General features: G+C 46.1%; 1 protein-coding gene and 1 long non-coding RNA gene across 2 annotated transcripts in view; one reads left to right on the top strand and one right to left on the bottom strand.

Moving 5' to 3' along the window:
• Positions 1–878: 878 nt before the first annotated feature.
• Positions 879–2,932, top strand: LOC136792229 (uncharacterized). The gene is made up of 3 exons (XR_010835698.1): positions 879–1,147; positions 1,267–1,490; positions 2,454–2,932. It is a non-coding gene; the product is annotated as an uncharacterized lncRNA (long non-coding RNA).
• The window catches only part of MEI1 (meiotic double-stranded break formation protein 1), a 68,998-nt gene continuing 50,297 nt past the window's right edge, over positions 1,304–20,004 (bottom strand). Inside the window, exons 23-31 of the mRNA XM_059082482.1 lie at positions 13,788–13,898; positions 13,356–13,516; positions 10,666–10,747; positions 10,303–10,478; positions 4,227–4,308; positions 3,518–3,624; positions 2,448–2,579; positions 2,146–2,258; positions 1,304–1,349 (exon numbers count right to left, since the gene is read on the bottom strand). Coding sequence (XP_058938465.1) covers positions 1,304–1,349; positions 2,146–2,258; positions 2,448–2,579; positions 3,518–3,624; positions 4,227–4,308; positions 10,303–10,478; positions 10,666–10,747; positions 13,356–13,516; positions 13,788–13,898 — 1,010 coding nt within the window. The remainder of the gene's footprint in view (positions 1,350–2,145; positions 2,259–2,447; positions 2,580–3,517; positions 3,625–4,226; positions 4,309–10,302; positions 10,479–10,665; positions 10,748–13,355; positions 13,517–13,787; positions 13,899–20,004) is intronic.

Below are 20,004 nucleotides of genomic sequence, written 5' to 3'. Positions count from 1 at the left end.
CCTGCCCGAGGTCCGTGGGAGTTCGGTCCCGCCCACCCTGCGTGGCGGCTTGCGCACTTGCCGCGTTAAGGTCGGGTTGGAGGAAACAGTCAGCCTGCGGTGTGTGTTTAAAGTAAAGGACGCGTTAGCAATAATGAGGCTCTGACCCCTGCCGGCCGGGCGGCCTCCCCAGCGCCCTCCCCGAAACTGTTTCGTTAGCTGAGTGTTTTGTGGGTTTTTAAAAAAATATTTATTTGGCTGCACCGGGTCTCAGCTGCGGCGCGCGGGATCTTTAGTTGCGGCATGTGAGAATCTACTTCCCTGACCAAGGATCAAACCCCGGCACCCTGCATTGGGAGCGGGGAGTCTTAGACACTGGACCACCAGGGAGGTACCAGCTGAGTGTTTTTTAAACTGCAGTTGTCAAGATCAGTTTAGTGGATCGTGGCTAACACTTTTTTCTTTTTAAGTAACGTGCAATGCAGAGTTGGGGCATACCCTGCTCGCCCCTCGGATCCACCAAGTTCTAACCCAAATTCGTGGGGTCCTTCCCTGTCCTATCATTAGGACGGAGTTCAGCCCAGTTTTGCGTAGGGACAGTCCAGCCAGACCCAAGGGCTAGCCAGTTACAGGCACCGGGGCCCTGGCAGACAGGCGGGAAGAGAGTTAAAGGCCCTGGTGAGCTGAGCTCAGAACACGCGCAGGCAGTTGTGGAGGGCAGACATTGAAAGAACTGCACACGTGTGTGCACAAATACATGCTCTGAGGAGGGCCAGGAGAGAAAGGAACACAGGCGACCTACTTTAGCCAGGGAAGAGCTGAGCTGGGGCAGTTTCCCTCAGCTAGGAAGGCTGAGAAGGTTTTGACCTGCTCACCTTCCTTGCCTGGAAATTGTACCTCTCTCCACTTTCACCTGAGGTGAAGCAGCAGGTAAAGTACTTCCCAGAGCACCTGGACCACAGCAGCACCAAATACATGGCCTTTCTCTGCCCCTTCTGCCCCAAGGATGGCCTGACTGATGTCTTCAACTGAGGTAACCAGCTGGCGTTAGCAGAACAAATCCCTCCCCCTCTCTCCCTGAGAATGCCATCCATCCTGGCTGAGGAACCAGCTGGAGGGAGCCAAGTAAGTCCAAAGTGAAATGTTTTTGGAGAGCCCACACAGGCATGTGAGTATATCACTATTTCCTGATTCTATTTCAACAATGGAGTAAATGGCTCCAGATGAACGGCTGCAGTTGTCATCCATTTCCCCCAAACCAGTGTGCCCTGACTTTGTCTTCTCCAGGTCTCAGTTCTGTTTCTGGGCCTTCAGGTCCTGAGGATCAGTCTCTGATGTGGGACAGGGATACAGCCACTCCTCCCAGGCAGCTGGCAGTAAACATGAGAGGAGAACAGCAGAGAGGTGGGGCCAGCCATGGGAGAACCACATTTCCAGGGCCCCAAAAGGCAAAAACAGACAAGAGCAGAAGTGCACCTGAGAAGAGTGGGATGGATTCTAAAACTTGTCAGGTTAGGACCTGACACTGAACACCTGGGCTAGGTAGTTGCTGTACATCAGGGAACGTTCCATGGAAAGGGTTAGGGGGAGAGCCAGGGAGGCCACACATACACCTCCAGACCAGTGTCTCTGGAACACCACAGCAACCCCTCAGAGGGCCAGTGAGCACTGCCCACAGCCCCAGGCTTTCTCAGGGACGTGCCAGTCACCCAGCACCCTCCCCCACCCTGTTGTGCTTAGGGCAGCATCTATGCCAACTGGGCTTGGGCAACTTTCTCCAAAGCTCCTGGGGAAGGACTAGCGCCCTTCTGAGTTTGGTGATATGACTTTGGAGATGATCATGTCTGGGGTCAAATCCTGATGCTATCACTGTGTGATTCTGGGCATGTCATTTAACCTCTCTAAGTTACAACTGTGTTAACACTCCTAGCTACTGTGAGGATTAGATACAGTGCATGTAACATGTCTGGCCCTCGGTAGGAACTTAATAAACAGAGCAAGTCATTGTCATTGCTACCACTGTTAATTATTCTCACTGACCCCTGCTTGCCTTAGAAGACAGGGCTGTAGACAGTGCAACTCTCTGTCCTGAAGCATGACACTATAGCTTCCCATTGCCTGGGTGACCCTGCCCAGGCCAAAGCTCCCAGATGCAAGAAAGGATACATCATGTCCTGTAGGGGCAGCTGGGCCGTGGAGGCCCTGGGGGAAAGACCCTCCAAGGAGGCCTGCAGGGTCTGGGCCATGCTATGATCAGCCAGGAGGCCCATGCTCTGGACCTAGGGGGAGAAGATGGTAGGGAAGACAGGCTTTCTCAGTGCCCACTCCACAGAGGCCCTCTCTACCTTCCACCCCCTGCACTCCTGACCTCCCGTTGGCTGCTGTGGCTAGAGCTCCCCACCTCCACAGGGAAGATGGTACAGAGGGTCTGGCCTCACAGTGGCTAATAGCATTCCCTTTCCACCCACCTGCAGGAAGAAGCCACGCAGAGCCTGGACTGTGGTGCTGGAGAGGGTAGAGAGGTCAGCCAAAGCTGCGCCTTGCAGAACACGGCCCACCTCTTCATGAGAGAGGATGCTGCTGCTCCGGAACCGCACAAACTGGCCCAGGGAGAGAAGCCCCAGACATGTAGTGATTCGGCATCTCCTTCATTCACAGATATTTGCTGTGCCCTGCTGGGCTCAGCACTGGGCTGGGGGCATGGATCTGAAGCCCACCGAACTCTGCCTTCAAGAGGTCAGTGTTGGTAGGCAGGGGTGGGGTCGTGTCACAGGAGAGTGAGGTAATGAGGATTGCAAGATCCTGAGAGTTTTGCTCTGCTGACCCCTTCAGCCCCGCCACTCCTACCCTGCCCCTCACACTAGACTATGTGTGGTTACCCAGACACACCACCACATTCTCATATACCTGCTGTTCTCACTTCAATACTGTACCTGCAATACTTTTCCTTCTCTTTGCCTATTAATCCTTCAAGCCTCAGCTAAAATGTTACCTTCACTGCTGAATGTTTTCATTTTATTAAAGAAATACAGGCATTAACTGGGTGCTTACTATATTCTTACTTCTCCCTCACAGCTCTGGCAGAAGCAATTACTCTTTTCTCTGGGTTCCTACACCAACCATTGATTTATTATTCATTGATCCACTTCATTATCATTCACAAGCTTGCTGCATTGTTTATTCAGTGGGCACTTACCATGTTCTAGGCACTTAGCATTATCTTCTACTCTTCCATTAATAACATCATATTTTAACTATTAATTTCCTTGTCTATCTCCTTCTCTAGTCTGAGAGACCTTTAAGTCAGAACATTTGGCTCCCGGACATCTTTAGTACCTAGCACAGGATCTGGCAGGTGGTGGGCAGGCCTGGTCAATATTTCATAAGTGAATGAGAAAGAATGTCTGGGCAGAGGAGATGTGGGCATTCAGAGGAATTCTCTAGGCAGGCTTCTTGTAGGGTAAAGGCTCATCCAGCCCCTCTACCTTCTTGGAGGATGAGATTCTTCAGAACACAGGACCATCCTTTCTGCACTTACCAGGGTCATGAGCCTCAAGATCTCAGCTCTGAGGAAGGAATTCTCTCCAGTATCCAGGAGGGTAAATAGCAAAAACCGATTCCAGGGCTGGGAGGCCACATGGAGTGCTATGGGAAACACCAGTCAACCATGTATTGTTAATGCTGCTTTTCCAAAGGCCTTGGAACATTGCTAATGAAAACTTTCTCCTATTGGCTCAAAAAAGGGTTGCTCAGCAAAGGCAGGACACTGGACAAGCTGACCCCAGGGCGTTTCTTTCTCCTGGGCTTCTATCCACCCTTGCTGCCTGGCACAGGGAGACCACATATCCCACTAATGTGGGAGGCAGACAACAGGAAGAGCTCTGCCACTTAACAGCTATGTGACCTTGGTTGGGGCAAGTTGCTTAACCTCCCTGAACCTCAGTGTCCTCATCTGTATGATGGGCATGGCAGTGCCCTTGCAGTATTGTTAAAAGAATTAAAACAAAATGAGTGTGAATCAGGGAGCTCCCTCGTTGCCTAATGGTTAGGATTCTGGGCTTTCACTGCCATGGCCTGGGTTCAATCCCTGGTTGGGGAACTGAGATCCTGCAAGCCACGTGGCTTGGCCAATAAAACTGAGTGTGAATCGCAGAACAGAGGATGGGAGTCTGGGGTGGGAGGGTGGCAGGTGCTGGCCCTGTCCAATCTCCCCCATGGGAACATCAGAGAATGGGGAGGGTTTCTACCCATGTCTGGACTCCGGGCATGCAGGTAGTCAAACAAGGCCTCCAGGCAGCCAACACAAGCGTGGAACAACAGAGGGTCCTTCTGCAAGAAAACAACAAAAACAAAAACCCCACAGAAGTTCACCTCCGGTTTTGCTACCAGTGGATTTTGGTGCCAACCAAGAAAAAAACATTTGGTTTTCAAAACAATTTAGATTTCAGAATTTCACATTTGGGATTGTGGCTCTGTAGATAATCAAGAAATGTTTGTTGGTTTCATCTCTCACCCACACACAAAGCACAGTGCTTATACTGATGATTTACCTACATTTGAGAGACTGTTTTGCTTCAGAAAAGGATGGGCCCTGGGCCCCATTAACAGATTCACAGATTACAGATTCTGTAAAAGCCACACAGTTTATCTAAGCCAATGCATGTAAATCTTTTGGTAAAGCAGCAGAACCTTTCATCAAACAAAATTTTATGCTCTAAGCATAAGAAAAGAACTTAGGGTTAGGGAGATGCAAATTAAAACCACCTTGAGATACCACTACGCACTCATCAACAGCTAAACCTGACTGACAGTACCGTGTTGGCAAGAATGTGAAGCAGCTGGAACTCTCATGCACTCCTGGTGGGAAGGAAAAATGGTGCAGCCACTTTGGAAAACAGTCTGATGGTTAGTTAGTCAGTTAGTTATCTATCTAGCTGTGTTCAGTCGTCCTTGCTGCACACGGGCTTTCTCCAGTTGCGGCGAGCAGGGGCCACTCCTCATTGCGGTGCGCAGGCTTCTCATTGTGGTGGCTTCTCTTGTTGCGGAGCATGGGCTCTAGGCACGCGGGCTTCAGTAGTTGAGGCTCACGGGCTCTAGAGCTCAGGCTCAGCAGCTGTGGTGACAGGCTCTGTTGCTCCGTGGCATGTGGTTCTTCCTGGACCAAGGATTGAACCCGTGTCCCCTGCATTGTCAGGAGGATTCCCAACCACTGTGCCACCAGGGAAGTCCCAGTCTGATGGTTTCTTATAAACATACACTTACCATATGTGGTAGGCAGAATTTTAAGATGGTTCCATGACCTTTGCTCCCAGATGTTACTCCTGTGATTAGGTTACAATACATGGCAAGAGGGAGATTGTTTGGGTGGGTCCAATCTAATTACACCAGTCCTTTAAAAGCACAGTTTTCTCTGGCTGGTAGCAGAAGAAGAACCAGAGAGTCCAGAAGTGTGAGAAGGACTTAACATGCATTGCTGGTTTGAAAATGGAGGGGCTGTGTGGGAAAAAATGTGTGTAGCCTTAAAGAGCTGAAAGACCCACCCACCCACAACAGGAGGATGAGGTGGATTCTTTCCCAGCTCTCCCAAATAAGCACCCAGCCTGACCAATACCTTGATTTCAGCTTTGTGAGACCCTAAGCAAAGAACCAGGTCGAGCCCACCCGACTTCTGACATAGAGAATTGTCAGATAATAAATGGGTGTTGTGTTAAGCCATTACATTTGTGATATGTAGTTACACAGCAATAGAAAACTAACATGTCATTTGACCCACCAATCCCACTCCTAGGTATTTATCCAAGAGAAATAAAAATGGATATTCACAAAGACTTGTACTTCAGTCTTTATTCATGATAGCCAAAAATCTTGAAGTCCCAAATATCTATCGATAGGTGAATGGATCTACAAATTGTGGAATAGCCACATAATGGGCTACTACTCACCAATAAAAAGAAATGAAGTACTGATAACAATATAAATGAATCTCAAAAGCATTAAGCTAAGTGAAAGAAGATAGACACATAAGACCACATACTATATGATTTCATTTATATGGAATTCTAGAAATAGTAAAACTGTAGTGCCAGAAAGCAGATCAGTGTTTGCCAAGGGTCAGGGATGGGGAGAGGGGACTGACTAAACAGGGGTCCAAGGGAACTTTTTGTGGTGATGGAAATCTATACCAGGATTGTGGTGGTGTTTACAAAACTGTATAATAGTTTGTCAAAACTCATCTAGTTGTACATTTAAAATCAGTGAATTTTATTGCATGTAAGTTATATCTCAATAAAACTGATTTTTTTTAATGTAAAAACAAACTAACGGGCTTCCCTGGTGGCACAGTGGTTAAGAATCCGCCTGCCAATGCAGGGGACATGGGTTCGAGCCCTGGTCTGGGAAGATCCCACATGCCGCAGAGCAACTAAGGCTGTGTGCCACAACTACTGAGCCTGTACTCTAGAGCCCACATGCTACAACTACTGAAACCCGCGTGCCTAGAGCCCGTGCTCCACAACAAGAGAAGCCACCACAATGAGAAGGCCACGCACCGCAACGAAGAGTATCCTCGCTTGATGCAACTAAAGCCCAAGTGCAGCAATGAAGACCCAATGCAACCAAAAATAAATTAATTAATTAATTTTTAAAAAAAACTAGCTAACAACAATAACAAAAATCCAATGCTCTCCTCATGCTATTCTTTGGAAGGCAGCAACCTGGAGGTTAAGGTATGGGGCAGACTTGGGTTTGAAGCCTTGCTTGGTCACTTACCATCTGTGTGATCCTGGCCAAGGTTACCTGATTTTGTTAAGTGGGGATAAAAAGATTACTTGGGGGCTTCCCTGGTGGTGCAATGGCTGAGAGTCCGCCTGCCGATGCAGGGGACACGGGTTCGTGCCCTGGTCCGGGAAGATCCCACATGCCGTGGAGCGGCTAGGCCTGTGAGCCATGGCCGCTGAGCCTGTGCTCCGCAATGGGAGAGGCCACAGCAGTGAGAGGCCCGCGTACCGCAAAAAAAAAAAAAAAAAAAAGATTACTTGGGCTGCCGAGAGGGTAAGATGAGCAATGCAGACAGAGGGTTTAACCAGTGCTTGGCACAGTTAACACTCAAAAAATGGTTGTTTATTTATGTATTTCTACTATACAGGTAAATCATAGGATAAATATTCTTCCCACTGTTTAAGATTCTACTAAGATCCTCTAATAAAATAATTCTGTTATATATATTTTTTAAATGATGAATATCTTAGTGAAACGTATAATAGGGGAAACACTCTCGCTCTTTAACAACCACTAAGTCTCCTTCACAGGATCCCTAAGGTCTTTAAGACCTACAGTTTGAAGTGGTTGAGCTAATTCACTAACCTCATTTTACAGCTGAGGAAACTGCAGTCCAGAGAGAAAATACTTGACCTGAGGACACCTGGGTGATAGGTGGCAGGTCTAGAAACAAATCCTAGACCTTGTGCCTTTTCTCCTTCTCCAATCTAAAATTAACTCTTAACCGGTGGGCACTTCCACCCTTTTCCCAGGTACCCAAGATTAGCCAGTTCAAATGCAGCCTCTCCTGTGGAGCCTTCCTTGATTCAAATAATAGGTCAGGGCTTCCCTGGTGGCGCAGTGGTTGAGAATCCGCCTGCCGATGCAGGAGACACGGGTTCGTGCCCTGGTCCGGGAAGATCCCACATGCCGCGGAGCAACTAAGTCTGTGAGCCATGGCCGCTAGGCCTGCGCGTCCGGAGCCTGTGCTCCGCAAAGGGAGAGGCCACAACAGTGAGAGGCCCGCATACCGCAAAAAAAAAAAAAAAAAAAAAATAGGTCATTTTGCCATTAATTATAATTTCTTGTGTTTCCTACAATCTGTGAGTGCTTAAATGGCTGAAACGGCATCATATTCATTTCTGCGTCCTCATTCACTCATTCAACAAACATTACTGAATGCCAATTTTGTGGGAGGCTTTATGCTGGGTATTGAGTATAAGGGAATCATTTTCCCCCTCTCTATGTTCTGAATATTAAAACAGGAACTTCAGCCCTTTCAGAAACATTGGAGAGAAAGCATTTGCCCTTCCTCCCATCTCTAACTGGCTCCTCCTCACCCAATGAGAGATTTATCTAACAAGTGAGATGCTAGCTTAACACCTACTGAGCCATCAGGGCAGGACTAAGGTATTAAAGGTCATGCGCCCATGAACTCAAACTCTTAAGATCTTGGCCAGCTGGCTAAGTGTCCAACATGGACATTATGGAAATGCAAACACAATTCACCTGCCTATGGACTCCTGGTCTGGCCCAAGGGAAGGAGAGTAGTTAAAAAATCCTTTTGGATAAGATATGGTAAAGCAAGCACAGTAAAATGTTAATGGTAGAATGTACATGGTGGGTATATGAGTGTTCACTGTAAAATTCTTTCGTCTTTGCTGTATGTTTGAAATATCTCAGACTAAAAAACAGCCCGTTCTGACCTTAAGTCCCAGCTACATTCTGCTATGGTGTTTATCAGCAATAAAGATGATGCTTTGGTTCTCATTTGATTCCTGATTTCCCAACTGGATTTGAACCCACAAGGGGAAGGAGACACAAAGATTAACCAGACACACAGGCTGTGAGCTCCCTACCTTTGAGGATATGAAAATGGGAACTCACAACAGAGAGAGATAAGTGCTATACGTGACAGAGGTCTGATCCATGAAGAGCACGAGCCTTTGAACAGATGTGCCGGCAGCACAAGACTCGGCCTCCGCACAGCCCACGCAGGGCCCACTTCTGGAGCCTCCTCTACATCCTCACATTTCCCCACTTCCTCCAACCTGTGCACAGGCCCAGTGAGGATCAATCCTTGAACATAATCTCCCACAATCAACAGCCATATCAAATATGTCTGTCATTATCTGGGGGACCAGCGGAGATCACTCAAATCAAGGCCCCGCCCCTCCCCCGAGGAAGTCTCTGCAACTCCTCTCACCTATTTGCTGGCTGCCCCCACCTCCCTCTTCTTGCCCACGATGCCTTGCCATCAGACCAGACCACGTGGATCTGTGACCATCGGTCTTGGGCAAGCTTTAAGGAGCAGGAAAAGAGAGTCCAAGTCTAATTAAAACAGCATAAACATCTGGGGCCTTGGTCACCCTATAGTGACCAGCTTATATTGGAAAATAACAGACAATAAGCTCCTTGAATGAGAAGAAAGTCTCAGAGAATCATGGGTGGGAACGGGCCAGAGGGCCAAGGACAGGGAATGAGTCCATATCAGAGAACGAAATTGTGCTGCCATTAAAATCAATCCCATCTCTGATGCCCCCTACACTCGGGGACCTAGGACAAGTCACTTGATATTTCCAGCCCAGCTCAAGCACCTCCCCCAGAAAGCCTTCTCTGACAGCCAGCCTCACAGTCACCCTACACCAGCCTGTAATGTGTGTCCTGTCCCCCGACTGTGCAGTGCTTGCCTTCAACCCAGCACTGCCCACTCTGTATTAGCACCTCTTATCCACATGGCACCATCCACTGCCCCTGAAACTGTTAACTTCTCAAAAGGTGGGAATCTGATCGATCTCCATGCTCCCACCACCCTTCACAGTATGTGACTGCTAGATAAACAATGATCTCCAAGAATCCTCTAAGCTGTAAAACGCAAACCCCTCTGAGGTGGACATCTACTGTTTTTGCTTGTCCAGGATCCATTTCTCCTTCTTCTAAGAACAGTTTTCCCCTCTGAGGTGGACATCTGCTGTTTTTGCTTGTCCAGGATCCATTCCTCCTTCTTCTAAGAACAGTTTTCTCTTGCAGAACCATTCCTCTTTTATGTTTAGTCCATGTGAGTTAGGGAGAGCTGACCATATGCCCCAGCCTCCAGGAGAGGACACTCACCCAAGCCAGGTCAATCAGAGCACCCCATGTTTTGGGCATAGTGACTGCCACATTACCAAGCCAGGCTAATGAGACTCAACTCTGGGGACTACTAGGAGAGAGAAACTTTCTTTCTGCTGGAAGGACATAAGCCAGGAGCTGCTGCTGGTCATCCTACCATCCCATGAGAATAAAGCTGACCGAGAAATGCAGAGCCAAGAGATGGAGACAGAGTTCTGATGACACTGTCTGAGCCTCTGGGATCCAGGCTGTGCCTGAAGCCAGTTTTGACCCCTGGACTTCTCAGTTACGAGACAATTTGAGTTTCATTTCTGTCACTGTAACTTTAAAACCAGTCAATCCTCTCTCTAGGCCTTAGTGGGAATACCCGGATCTTGACAGGCAGCCACCTCTTCCTGCTGTCATCCTGGGAGAAGCAGGCTCCACTGCCAGGGTCCCACTCCACAAAGGCCTTACCTGAACCAGGAGGTTCTGCAGTCTGATGACCAGGGACAGCACTTGTGATGTTCCCAGTGGAGCCAGGACAGTGTCTTCAGGGGCTGGCGGTGGCTGGGCCCCTGAGGGCAGCAGAGCAACCAGGGCAGAGGAAAAGCTTTGTTGCAGGGCTGTCCGCAGGAAGCGTAAGATGGCAGCTGAAAGTAGAAAACTCCTTACACCCAGTTCTTGCCTCATTCCCCACCTCCCCACCAGTGCTGTCACAGGGGGAAGACCACGGGGATAATAAAGGGGTGACCGCAGGCTGGTCTGGGTGGGGTGGTCTCATCTCAGAATCTAGGGGAAAGGTTTTTCTTCTCCTGCTAGAGGCCCTTGGTCCCACACCTGAGAGCAGCGCAGGCTTTTTCTTCGGAAAGCTGAGGGCCTTCAATACTTGGTCCAGTTCCACAGACAGTGTCTGATGAACCTGGCAGGGCAGAGGGTAAAGGGAAAACCCCCACATTCTGGGAGCTTGGGCAGAAAACCACCTGCTACAATGTCTCTTTTACCCCCGCTACACACACCCACTGCATCCAGAAGGACAGAGGAGGCCACACAGAGTTTTGTGAGCCTCACCAATCCTGGATTCAGGAGCTTGAGGGGGAAAATCAAGCCCAGACCCGGAGAACCCTGCTTCTCCCAAATTTCCCCCATCCTCAGAGAGCTCCTGCACCAGGGAGTCTTTCCCAGCCTTAGCTGTGGGCCAGTCTCCTCTTCAGCCCACCAACCACCTAACTCAGATCTGGAGTCCAATGGCCCGGAATCAAAATCCTGGCTCTGCCACTTGCCAGCTGTATGGCCGTGGGCAAGTCACCGCACTGCACCTCTCTCAGCCTGCCTTACATCCTTCACCTACGAAAAGGGAACAGTGCCACTTGCTTTCACTCTCCCCAGAGCTCTCGTGAAGAACAGCTGGGGATCAGCATCATGAATGTGCTCCTTAATGTCAAAGCAATGACCATACTAGGGGTTAGTTTGGGTGACAGGTTCAAAGCTGTGAGTCTTCTCTGCTCTCCTTACCCAGAACATAAGCTTCCTGAAGGCAGTTTTTCCTCTACTTGGATCTACAAGTGCCTCAAAAATGCTTGTTAGGGCTTCCCTTGTGGCACAGCGGTTAAGAATCCGCCTATCAATGCAGGGGACACGAGTTCGAGCCCTGGTATGGGAAGATCCCACACGCCACGGAGCAACTAAGCCTGTGCACCACAACTACTGAGCCTGCGCCCTAGAGCCCGCGAGCCACAACTACTTAGCCTGCATGCCACAACTACTGAAGCCCGCGCACCTAGAGCCCGTGCTCCACAACGAGAAGCCACCGCAATGAGAAGCCCGCGCACCACAACAAAGAGTAGCCCTCGCTCTCTGCAACTAGAGAAAGCCCGCGCACATCAACGAAGACCCAACACAGCCAGAAAAAAAAAAAAAAATGCTTGTTAGCTGGTGGAATTGGCAGGTTCCAGGCAGAAAAACCAATTTGTACAAAAGTATGGAGATGCCATACTAATCTAAGATGTAAACAGAGGAAGCTGTGTGTGGAGGTTATATGGGAACTCTGTGCTATCTGCTCAATTTTTTTGTAAATCTAAAACTGTCCTAAAAGTAACACCTATTAAAAATCAACCAAAAACAAACAAAAAAAATACTGAGATGTGAAAGAGCACAGTTGACTGGGAGAAGAGCAAACACTTGGTCAGAAGACAGGAAAGGAGGGGAGAATGGCAGAAAGTAAGGCTGCAGAGGGGCCTGGCAGGAAGGGTCTCAGCAGCCATGAGGAGAACAGAAAGGCTGCTGACGGACAGAGAGCAGAGGGGAAGTGTGGACAGACCGTGGCCATAGGGATAGGAGGTGGAGCAAGGGAGAGGCTGGAGGCCGGAACATTGTGAATAGGCCATATTAGTGGTGAGGATGAATGATCGGGCCTGAACTAGGGCAGAGGGGAAGACTTAGAGTAGAGGTAGTTATGTAATTGGCTAGTTATGAGCTGAGGGCCAGGGCAGAACCAACGACAAGGTGCAGGCTTCCATCCAGGCAGGTGACTGCAGGGGTAGGGGTGGGCCCAATAGCCTCACATAGAAAAGTAGGAGAGGTTCCTGTCCCAAATCAACCCCACTGGCACCTACCTGAGGATCTGCTATAGCGTAGATGTGCCACAGCTTACTGAAACCCTAGAGGCCAAACTGGAAAACTCACTTCACTTCTACACAAATGAGTGTGTGCCTGGCATTAGATTGGCACAGAGCTGGGCACAGTGTGAGGATACCTCAAAGGCTAGGAGATGGTTTCTGTCCACTAGGGGCAGCCAGCCTTAGGGAGGAAACACCTGAATGTGAAGCAGCCCACAGAGGAGCTCATGCAGGGCACTAGGATGACAAGGTCGTACAAGAGGGAGGGGCTGAGAGGAAATGGGGTGCTCTGTGGATATGTCCATGGCTCTCCTGTTCCCTGCATCACCTTCTCAAACAGTCACACGACAGCTTACACAGTATGGCACTCACAGCTTTGCCACCCACAACTTCAAGGTCACAGGCTGGATTCTGCCTTCTTGTCCATTCTGACAGTCCATTCCCTACACTCCAGCCACATAGTACCTCACCACTCTTCAAATATATATACCAAGTCTTACATTTGTGCAGCTTCAGGCCTGTGCTCATATCATTCTCTTTGCCTGGAGCACCCTTCCCCCACTATTTTAGCCTGGTACAGTCTTGCTTACCTTCCAGGGCTTTGCTTAAAGATTACAACACAAGTTCCCCAAGTCTGGGGTATATACTGTATTCATTTTTTATTCCTCTGTGCCTAGAATACAGCCTGGCATGCAGGTGATCCATGTGTGCTAAATGGATTAATGTAAACCAACTTGACAACAGCCTTGAATGTTTTTTCCGTTTCGTAGGCAAGGAAACTGAAGCTCAGAGAGTTAAATACCTTGCCAAGGTTACACAACTAATAAGCCACAGATCTGGGATCAGAACTCAAGATCTTGTCACTCCTTGAGTGCCACCCATGCCCCAAAGCAACAGGGGTTAGAAACTAACCTGCAGATTGCCATCGTGCTGCTGGGCAGAGAAGGAGGCAGTGAGCAGCCAGGCGGAGCAGAGGAGCTCGGGCCCGGGAGAGCCCTCCTCAGCCCAGGTGAGGGACAGCGTCTTCTCTAGAAGCTCTATCAGGGCCGTGCTGCTCAGGAGCACTGCAGCAGCTGTAGGAGGTTGAGCACGGCATGCGGTGTTTAGTTGGCACCCGATGGGTGCTTCACACACACATGGTGAATGAACAAAAGGATCAGCTTAAGGCTCTAAGTTTCATTTCGGAACCACAGGTTACTGGAACGAGAAAGGACCTTAGGACCATCCGATCCAGCCACACACCCCCTTTTTAATTTTTTTTAGATGGAAAAACTGAGGGCAGCAAGGGCCATAGACACTGCCCAGCACCCTTCCTCTTCACTATGCCAGCCCGGGCCCCAGCACCTCTTTTCTGACTGCCCAGCGTGGTCTGATGAAGGCTCCAATACAGGAAGTTGAAGGAGGGCTGCAGGATGTCCGTGTCAGTGGGACTGCATTTCCCACACAGCTTGCTCACTGCAAGAGATGAGAGTGCCCTGGAGCCCCAGTGCTCAGCGCTCCATGGCTTTAGCACACACCAGCACTCACACTTCTTACAGCTAGTGGCCCTCAACTGGCTAATTTCAGATGTCAGTCTTCGGGACCAAGCACAAACTAAGCACCCCTGATATTACGGCCAATGGAAAGAAACAGTGACAAACCCAAAGATATGTTCACACCCTCCATCTCAACAAACATCAGGCAAGCAGGCCACAGCTGCACATTAGAACAGACTGCACAAGTGTAAGTGGTCAAAAGGTAACCTATGACAGCGCTCATGCCAGCACAGACTCCAGGTTAGAGAGTCTGCAGAGGTCACATAGGCCAACCTGCCACCATCAGCAGAAAGAAGATCCAGTCTCTGAATTCTTCCAGCAACAGGGCACTCACCACCTTCCCAGGGGAGCTCTGTAACCGTCAACGCGCAGTTCCCTAAACTTGCCGTATTCTCTCTCTCACATCACCTCCATCTGGCTAACTCCTTTCCTCCTACTCACCAATCAAGATTCAGCTCTAAGTTCACCTCCCTCATGAAGCTAACGCCTCTTCATGCTCTGCCAGCCCTCAGCAAGCAGTTACCACACTGTAGAGCAGACATTTACAGAGCACATCCCTTTCCTCTTGGGAATTACCACTCCTTGCTCCCCTGCCCTCCACCGTCCTAGATATGAAAGCTATCTAAGTCTCCATTTCCTTTTTTTAAAAAATTCAAACAGAAAGTCAAAAAAATTATAATCATCCTCATCAGTTCACTCAGTCCCATGTAATTTTTTTTCATCTTGATCTTTTGTTAGCACTTTTATGAGTTAATCAGTTTTACATTAGAGTTCTGAAAATGCTTATTCATTCACTTCAGCAGTAGAGTCAGTTACCAGAAACCTGTACTTGTCAGAGTCTTTTCCATGAATTCCTTGAAGAAGAAACCCTTTTATAGGAACATTTTTGCAAAAGCATCAGAGTATACCCAGAACTGTCTGTAAATGACAGAAGACTTAAAAATGACCATGGTTAAAGATTTGATGAAAGTCCATAATGATGCAATTGACAAGGAAATTTAGTTATTTCTGAGATACACATTTTAAAATAATAACTAGAATTATGACTTATTACACCAGAACACATAAGATTTTTAGGAATTTCATGTAATGTCTGAAACATTTATATTTACATATTTCCATACAAATAACCCAAAGAAAGTTTAGTATTAGTTTTTCTTTTTTTAATTTTTAAATTTTATTTATTTTTTTATACAGCAGGTTTTTATTGGTCATCAATTTTATACACATCAGTGTATCCATGTCAATCCCAATCGCCCAATTCATCACACCACCATCCCCACCCCTCCGCGGCTTTCACCCCTTGGTGTCCGTGTGTTTGTTCTCTACATCTGTGTCTCAACTTCTACCCTGCAAACCAGTTCATCTGTACCATTTTTCTAGGTTCCACATACACGCGTTAATATACAATATTTGTTTTTCTCTTTCTGACTTACTTCACTCTGTATGACAGTCTCTAGATCCATCCATGTCTCAACAAATGACCCAATTTCGTTCCATTTTATGTTTGAGTAATATTCCATTGTATATATGTAACACAACTTCTTTATCCATTCTTCTGTTGATGGGCATTTAGGTTGCTTCCATGACCTGGCTATTGTAAATAGTGCTGCAATGAACATTGGGGTGCATGTGTCTTTTTGAATTATGGTTTTCTCTGGGTATATGCCCAGTAGTGGAATTGATGGATCATATGGTAGTTCTATTTTTAGTTTTTTAAGGAACCTCCATACTGTTCTCCACAGTGGCTGTATCAATTTACATTCCCACCAACAGTGCAAGAGGGTTCGCTTTTCTCCACACCCTCTCCAGCATTTGCTGTTTGTAGATTTTCTGATGATGCCCATTCTAACTGTTGTGAGGTGATACCTCATTGTAGTTTTGATTTGCATTTCTCTAATAATTAGTGATATTGAGCAGCTTTTCATGTGCTTCTTGGCCATCTGTAGGTCTTTGGAGAAATATCTATTTAGGTCTTCTGCCCATTTTTGGATTGGGTTGTTTGTTTCTTTAATATTGAGCTGCATGAGCTGTTTATATATTTTGGAAATTAATCTTTTGTCCATTGACTCATTTCCAAATATTTTCTCCCATTCTGAGGGTTGTCTTTTCATCTTGTTTATGGTTTCCTTTGCTGTGCAAAAGCTTTGAAGTTTCATTAGGTCCCATTTGCTTATTTTTATTTCCATTACTCTAGGAGGTGGATCAAAAAAGATCTTGCTGTGATTTATGTCAAAGAGTGTTCTTCCTATGTTTTCCTCTAAGAGTTTTATAGTGTCCGGTCTTACATTTAGGTCTCAAATCCATTTTGAGTTTATTTTTGTGTACGGTGTTAGGGATTGTTCTAATTTCATTCTTTTACATGTAGCTGTCCAGTTTTCCCAGCACCACTTATTGAAAAGACTGTCTTTTCTCCATTGTATATCCTTGCCTCCTTTGTCATAGCTTGGTTGACCATAGGTGTGTGGGTTTATCTCTGGGCTTTCTATCTTGTTCCATTGATCTACGTTCCTGTTTTTGTGCCAGTACCATATTGTCTTGATTACTGTAGCTCTGTAGTATAGTCTGAAGTCAGGGAGTCTGATTCCTCCAGCTCCATTTTTTTCCCTCAAGACTGCTTTGGCTATTCGGGGTCTTTTGTGGCTCCACACAAATTTTAAGATTTTTTTCTTCTAGTTCCATAAAAAAATGCCATTGGTAATTTGATAGGGATTGCACTGCATCTGTAGATTGCTTTGGGTAGTATAGTCATTTTCACAATGTTGATTCTTCCAATCCAAGAACATGGTGTATATCTCCATCTGTTAGTATCATCTTTAATTTCTTTCATCAGTGTCTTATAGTTTTCTGCATACAGGTCTTTTGTCTCCCTAGGTAGTTTTATTCCTAGGTATTTTATTCTTTTCGTTGCAATGGTAAATGGGCGTGTTTCCTTAATTTCTCTTTCAGATTTTTCATCATTAGTGTATAGGAATGCAAGAGATTTCTGTGCATTAATTTTAAATCCTGCAACTTTACCAAATTCATTGATTAGCTCTAGTAGTTTTCTGGTGGCATTTTTAGGATTCTCTATGTATAGCATTATGTCATCTGCAAACAGCGACAGTTTTACTTCTTCTTTTCCAATTTGTATTCCTTTTATTTCTTTTTCTTCTCTGATTGCCGTGGCTAGGACTTCCAAAACTATGTTGAATAATAGTGGTGACAGTGGACATCCTTGTCTTATTCCTGATCTTAGAGGAAATGCTTTCAGTTTTTCACCATTGAAACTGATGTTTGCTGTGGGTCTGTCGTATATGGCCTTTATTATGTTGAGGTAGGTTCCCTCTATGCCCACTTTCTGGAGAGTTTTTTCATAAATGGGTGTTGAATTTTGTCAAAAGCTTTTTCTGCATCTATTGAGATGATCATATGGTTTTTATTCTTCAATTTGTTAATATGGTGTATCACATAGATTGATTTGCGTATATTGAAGAATCCTTGCATCCCTGGGATAAAACCCACTTGATCATGGTGTATGATCCTTTTAACGTGTTGTTGGATTCTGTTTGCTAGTATCTTGTTGAGGATTTCTGCATCTATATTCATCAGTGATATTGGTCTGTAATTTTTTTTTTGTCGTATCTTTGTCTGGTTTGGGTATCAGGGTGATGGAGGCCTCATAGAATGAGTTTGGGAGTGTTCCTTCCTCTGCAATTTTTTGGAAGAGTTTGAGAAGGATGGGTGTTAGCTCTTCTCTAAATGGCTGACAGAATTCACCTGTGAAGCCATCTGGTCCTGGACTTTTGTTTGTTGGAAGATTTTTAATCACAGTTTCATTACTTGTGATTGGTCTGTTCATATTTTCTATTTCTTCCTGGTTCAGTCTTGAAAGGTTATACATTTCTAAGAATTTGTCCAATTCTTCCAGGTTGTCCATTTTATTGGCATAGAGTTGCTTGTAGTAGTCTCTTAGGATGCTTTGTATTTCTGAGGTGTCTGTTGTAACTTTTCCTTTTTCATTTCTAATTTTATTGATTTGAATCCTCTCACTCTTTTTCTTGATGAGTCTGACTAATGGTTTATCAATTTTGTTTATCTTCTCAAAGAACCAGCTTTTAGTCTTATTGATATTTGCTATTGTTTTCTTTGTTTCTATTTCATTTATTTCTGCTCTGATCTTTATGATTTCTTTCCTTCTGCTAACTTTGGGTTTTGTTTGTTCTTCTTTCTCTAGTTCCTTTAGGTGTAAGGTTAGATTGTTTATTTTTTATTTTTTTTCCGGTACGCAGGCATCTCTCTGCTGTGGCCTCTGCCGTTACGGAGCACAGGCTCCGGAGGCACAGGCTCAGCGGCCATGGCTCACAGGGCCAGCCACTCAGCGGCATGTGGGATCTTCCTGAACCGGGGCACGAACCCGTGTCCCCTGCCTTGGCAGGCAGACCCTCAACCACTGAACCACCAGGGAAGCCCAATTAGATTGTTTGAGATTTTTCTTGTTTCTTTTTAAATTTATTTATTTATTTATTTATGGCTGTGTTGGGTCTTCGTTTCTGTGCGAGGGCTTTCTCTAGTTGCGGCAAGCGGGGGCCACTCTTCATCACAGTACGCAGGCCTCTCACTATCACGGCCTCTCTTGTTGTGGAGCACAGGCTCCAGACGCACAGGCTCAGCAGTTGTGGCTCATGGTCCCAGTTGCTCCATGGCATGTGGGATCCCTGAAGACCAGGGTCCGAACCCATGTCCCCCGCATTGGCAGGCAGACTCTCAACCACTGCACTACCAGGGAAGCCCTCTTGTTTCTTGAGGTAGGCTTGTATAGCTGTAAACTTCCCTCTTAGAACTGGTTTTGCTGCATCCCATAGGTTTTGGATCATAGTGTTTTCACTGTCATTTGTCTCTAGGTATTTTTTTATTTCCTCTTTGATATCTTCAGTGATCTCTTGGTTATTTAGTAACATATTGTCTAGCCTCCATGTGTTTGTGTGTTTTACGTTTTTTTTCCCCTGTAATTGATTTCCCATCTCATAGCATTGTGGTCAGAAAAGAAGCTTGGTATGAGTTCACTTTTCTTAAATTTACTGAGGCTTGATTTGTGACCCAAGATGTGATCTATCCTGGAGAATGTTCCATGTACACTTGAGAAGAAAGTGTAATCTGCTGTTTGGGGATGGAATATCCTATAAATATCAATTAAATCTATCTGATCTACTGTGTCATTTAAAGCTTCTGTTTCCTTATTTATTTTCATTTTGGATGACCTGTCCATTGGTGTGAGGTGTTAAAGTCCCCCCACTATTATTGTGTTACTGTTGATTTCCTCTCTTATAGCTGTTAGTAGTTGCCTTATGTATTGAAGTGCTCCTATGTTGGGTGCATATATATTTATAATTGTTATATCTTCTTGGATTGATCCCTTGATCATTATATAGTGTCCTCCCTTGTCTCTTGTAACACTCTTTATTTTAAAGTCTATTTTATCTGATATGAGTATTGCTACTCCAGCTTTCTTTTGATTTCCATTTGCATGGAATATCTTTTTCCATCCCCTCACTTTCAGTCTGTATGTGTCCCTAGGTCTGAAGTGGGTCTCTTATAGACAGCATATATATGGGTCTTGTTTTTGTATCCATTCAGCAAGCCTGTATCTTTTGGTTGGAGCATTTAATCCATTAACGTTTAAGGTAATTATCAATATGTATGTTCCTGTGACCATTTTCTTAATTGTTTTGGGTTTGTTTTTGTAGCTCCTTTTCTTCTCGTGTTTCCCAGTTAGGGAAGTTCCTTTAGCATTTGTTGTAGAGCTGGTTTGGTGGTGCTGAATTCTCTTAGCTTTTGCTTGTCTGTAAAGCTTTTGATTTCTCCATCAAATCTGAATGAGATCTTTGCTGGGTAGAGTAATCTTGGTTTTAGGTTCTTCCCTTTCATCACTTTATTAAGTATATCATGCCATTCCCTTCTGGATTGTAGAGTTTCTGCTGAGAAATCAGCTGTTAACCTTATGGGAGTTCCCTTGTATGTTATTTGTCGTTTTTCCCTTGCTGCTT

Source organism: Kogia breviceps, chromosome 12, assembly GCF_026419965.1.
Source record: "Kogia breviceps isolate mKogBre1 chromosome 12, mKogBre1 haplotype 1, whole genome shotgun sequence".
In the NCBI taxonomy this organism is placed as follows: Eukaryota; Metazoa; Chordata; class Mammalia; order Artiodactyla; family Physeteridae; genus Kogia; species Kogia breviceps.
Note: the sequence above shows the minus strand (reverse complement) of the source record. Positions and strands in the feature narration are given on the sequence as shown.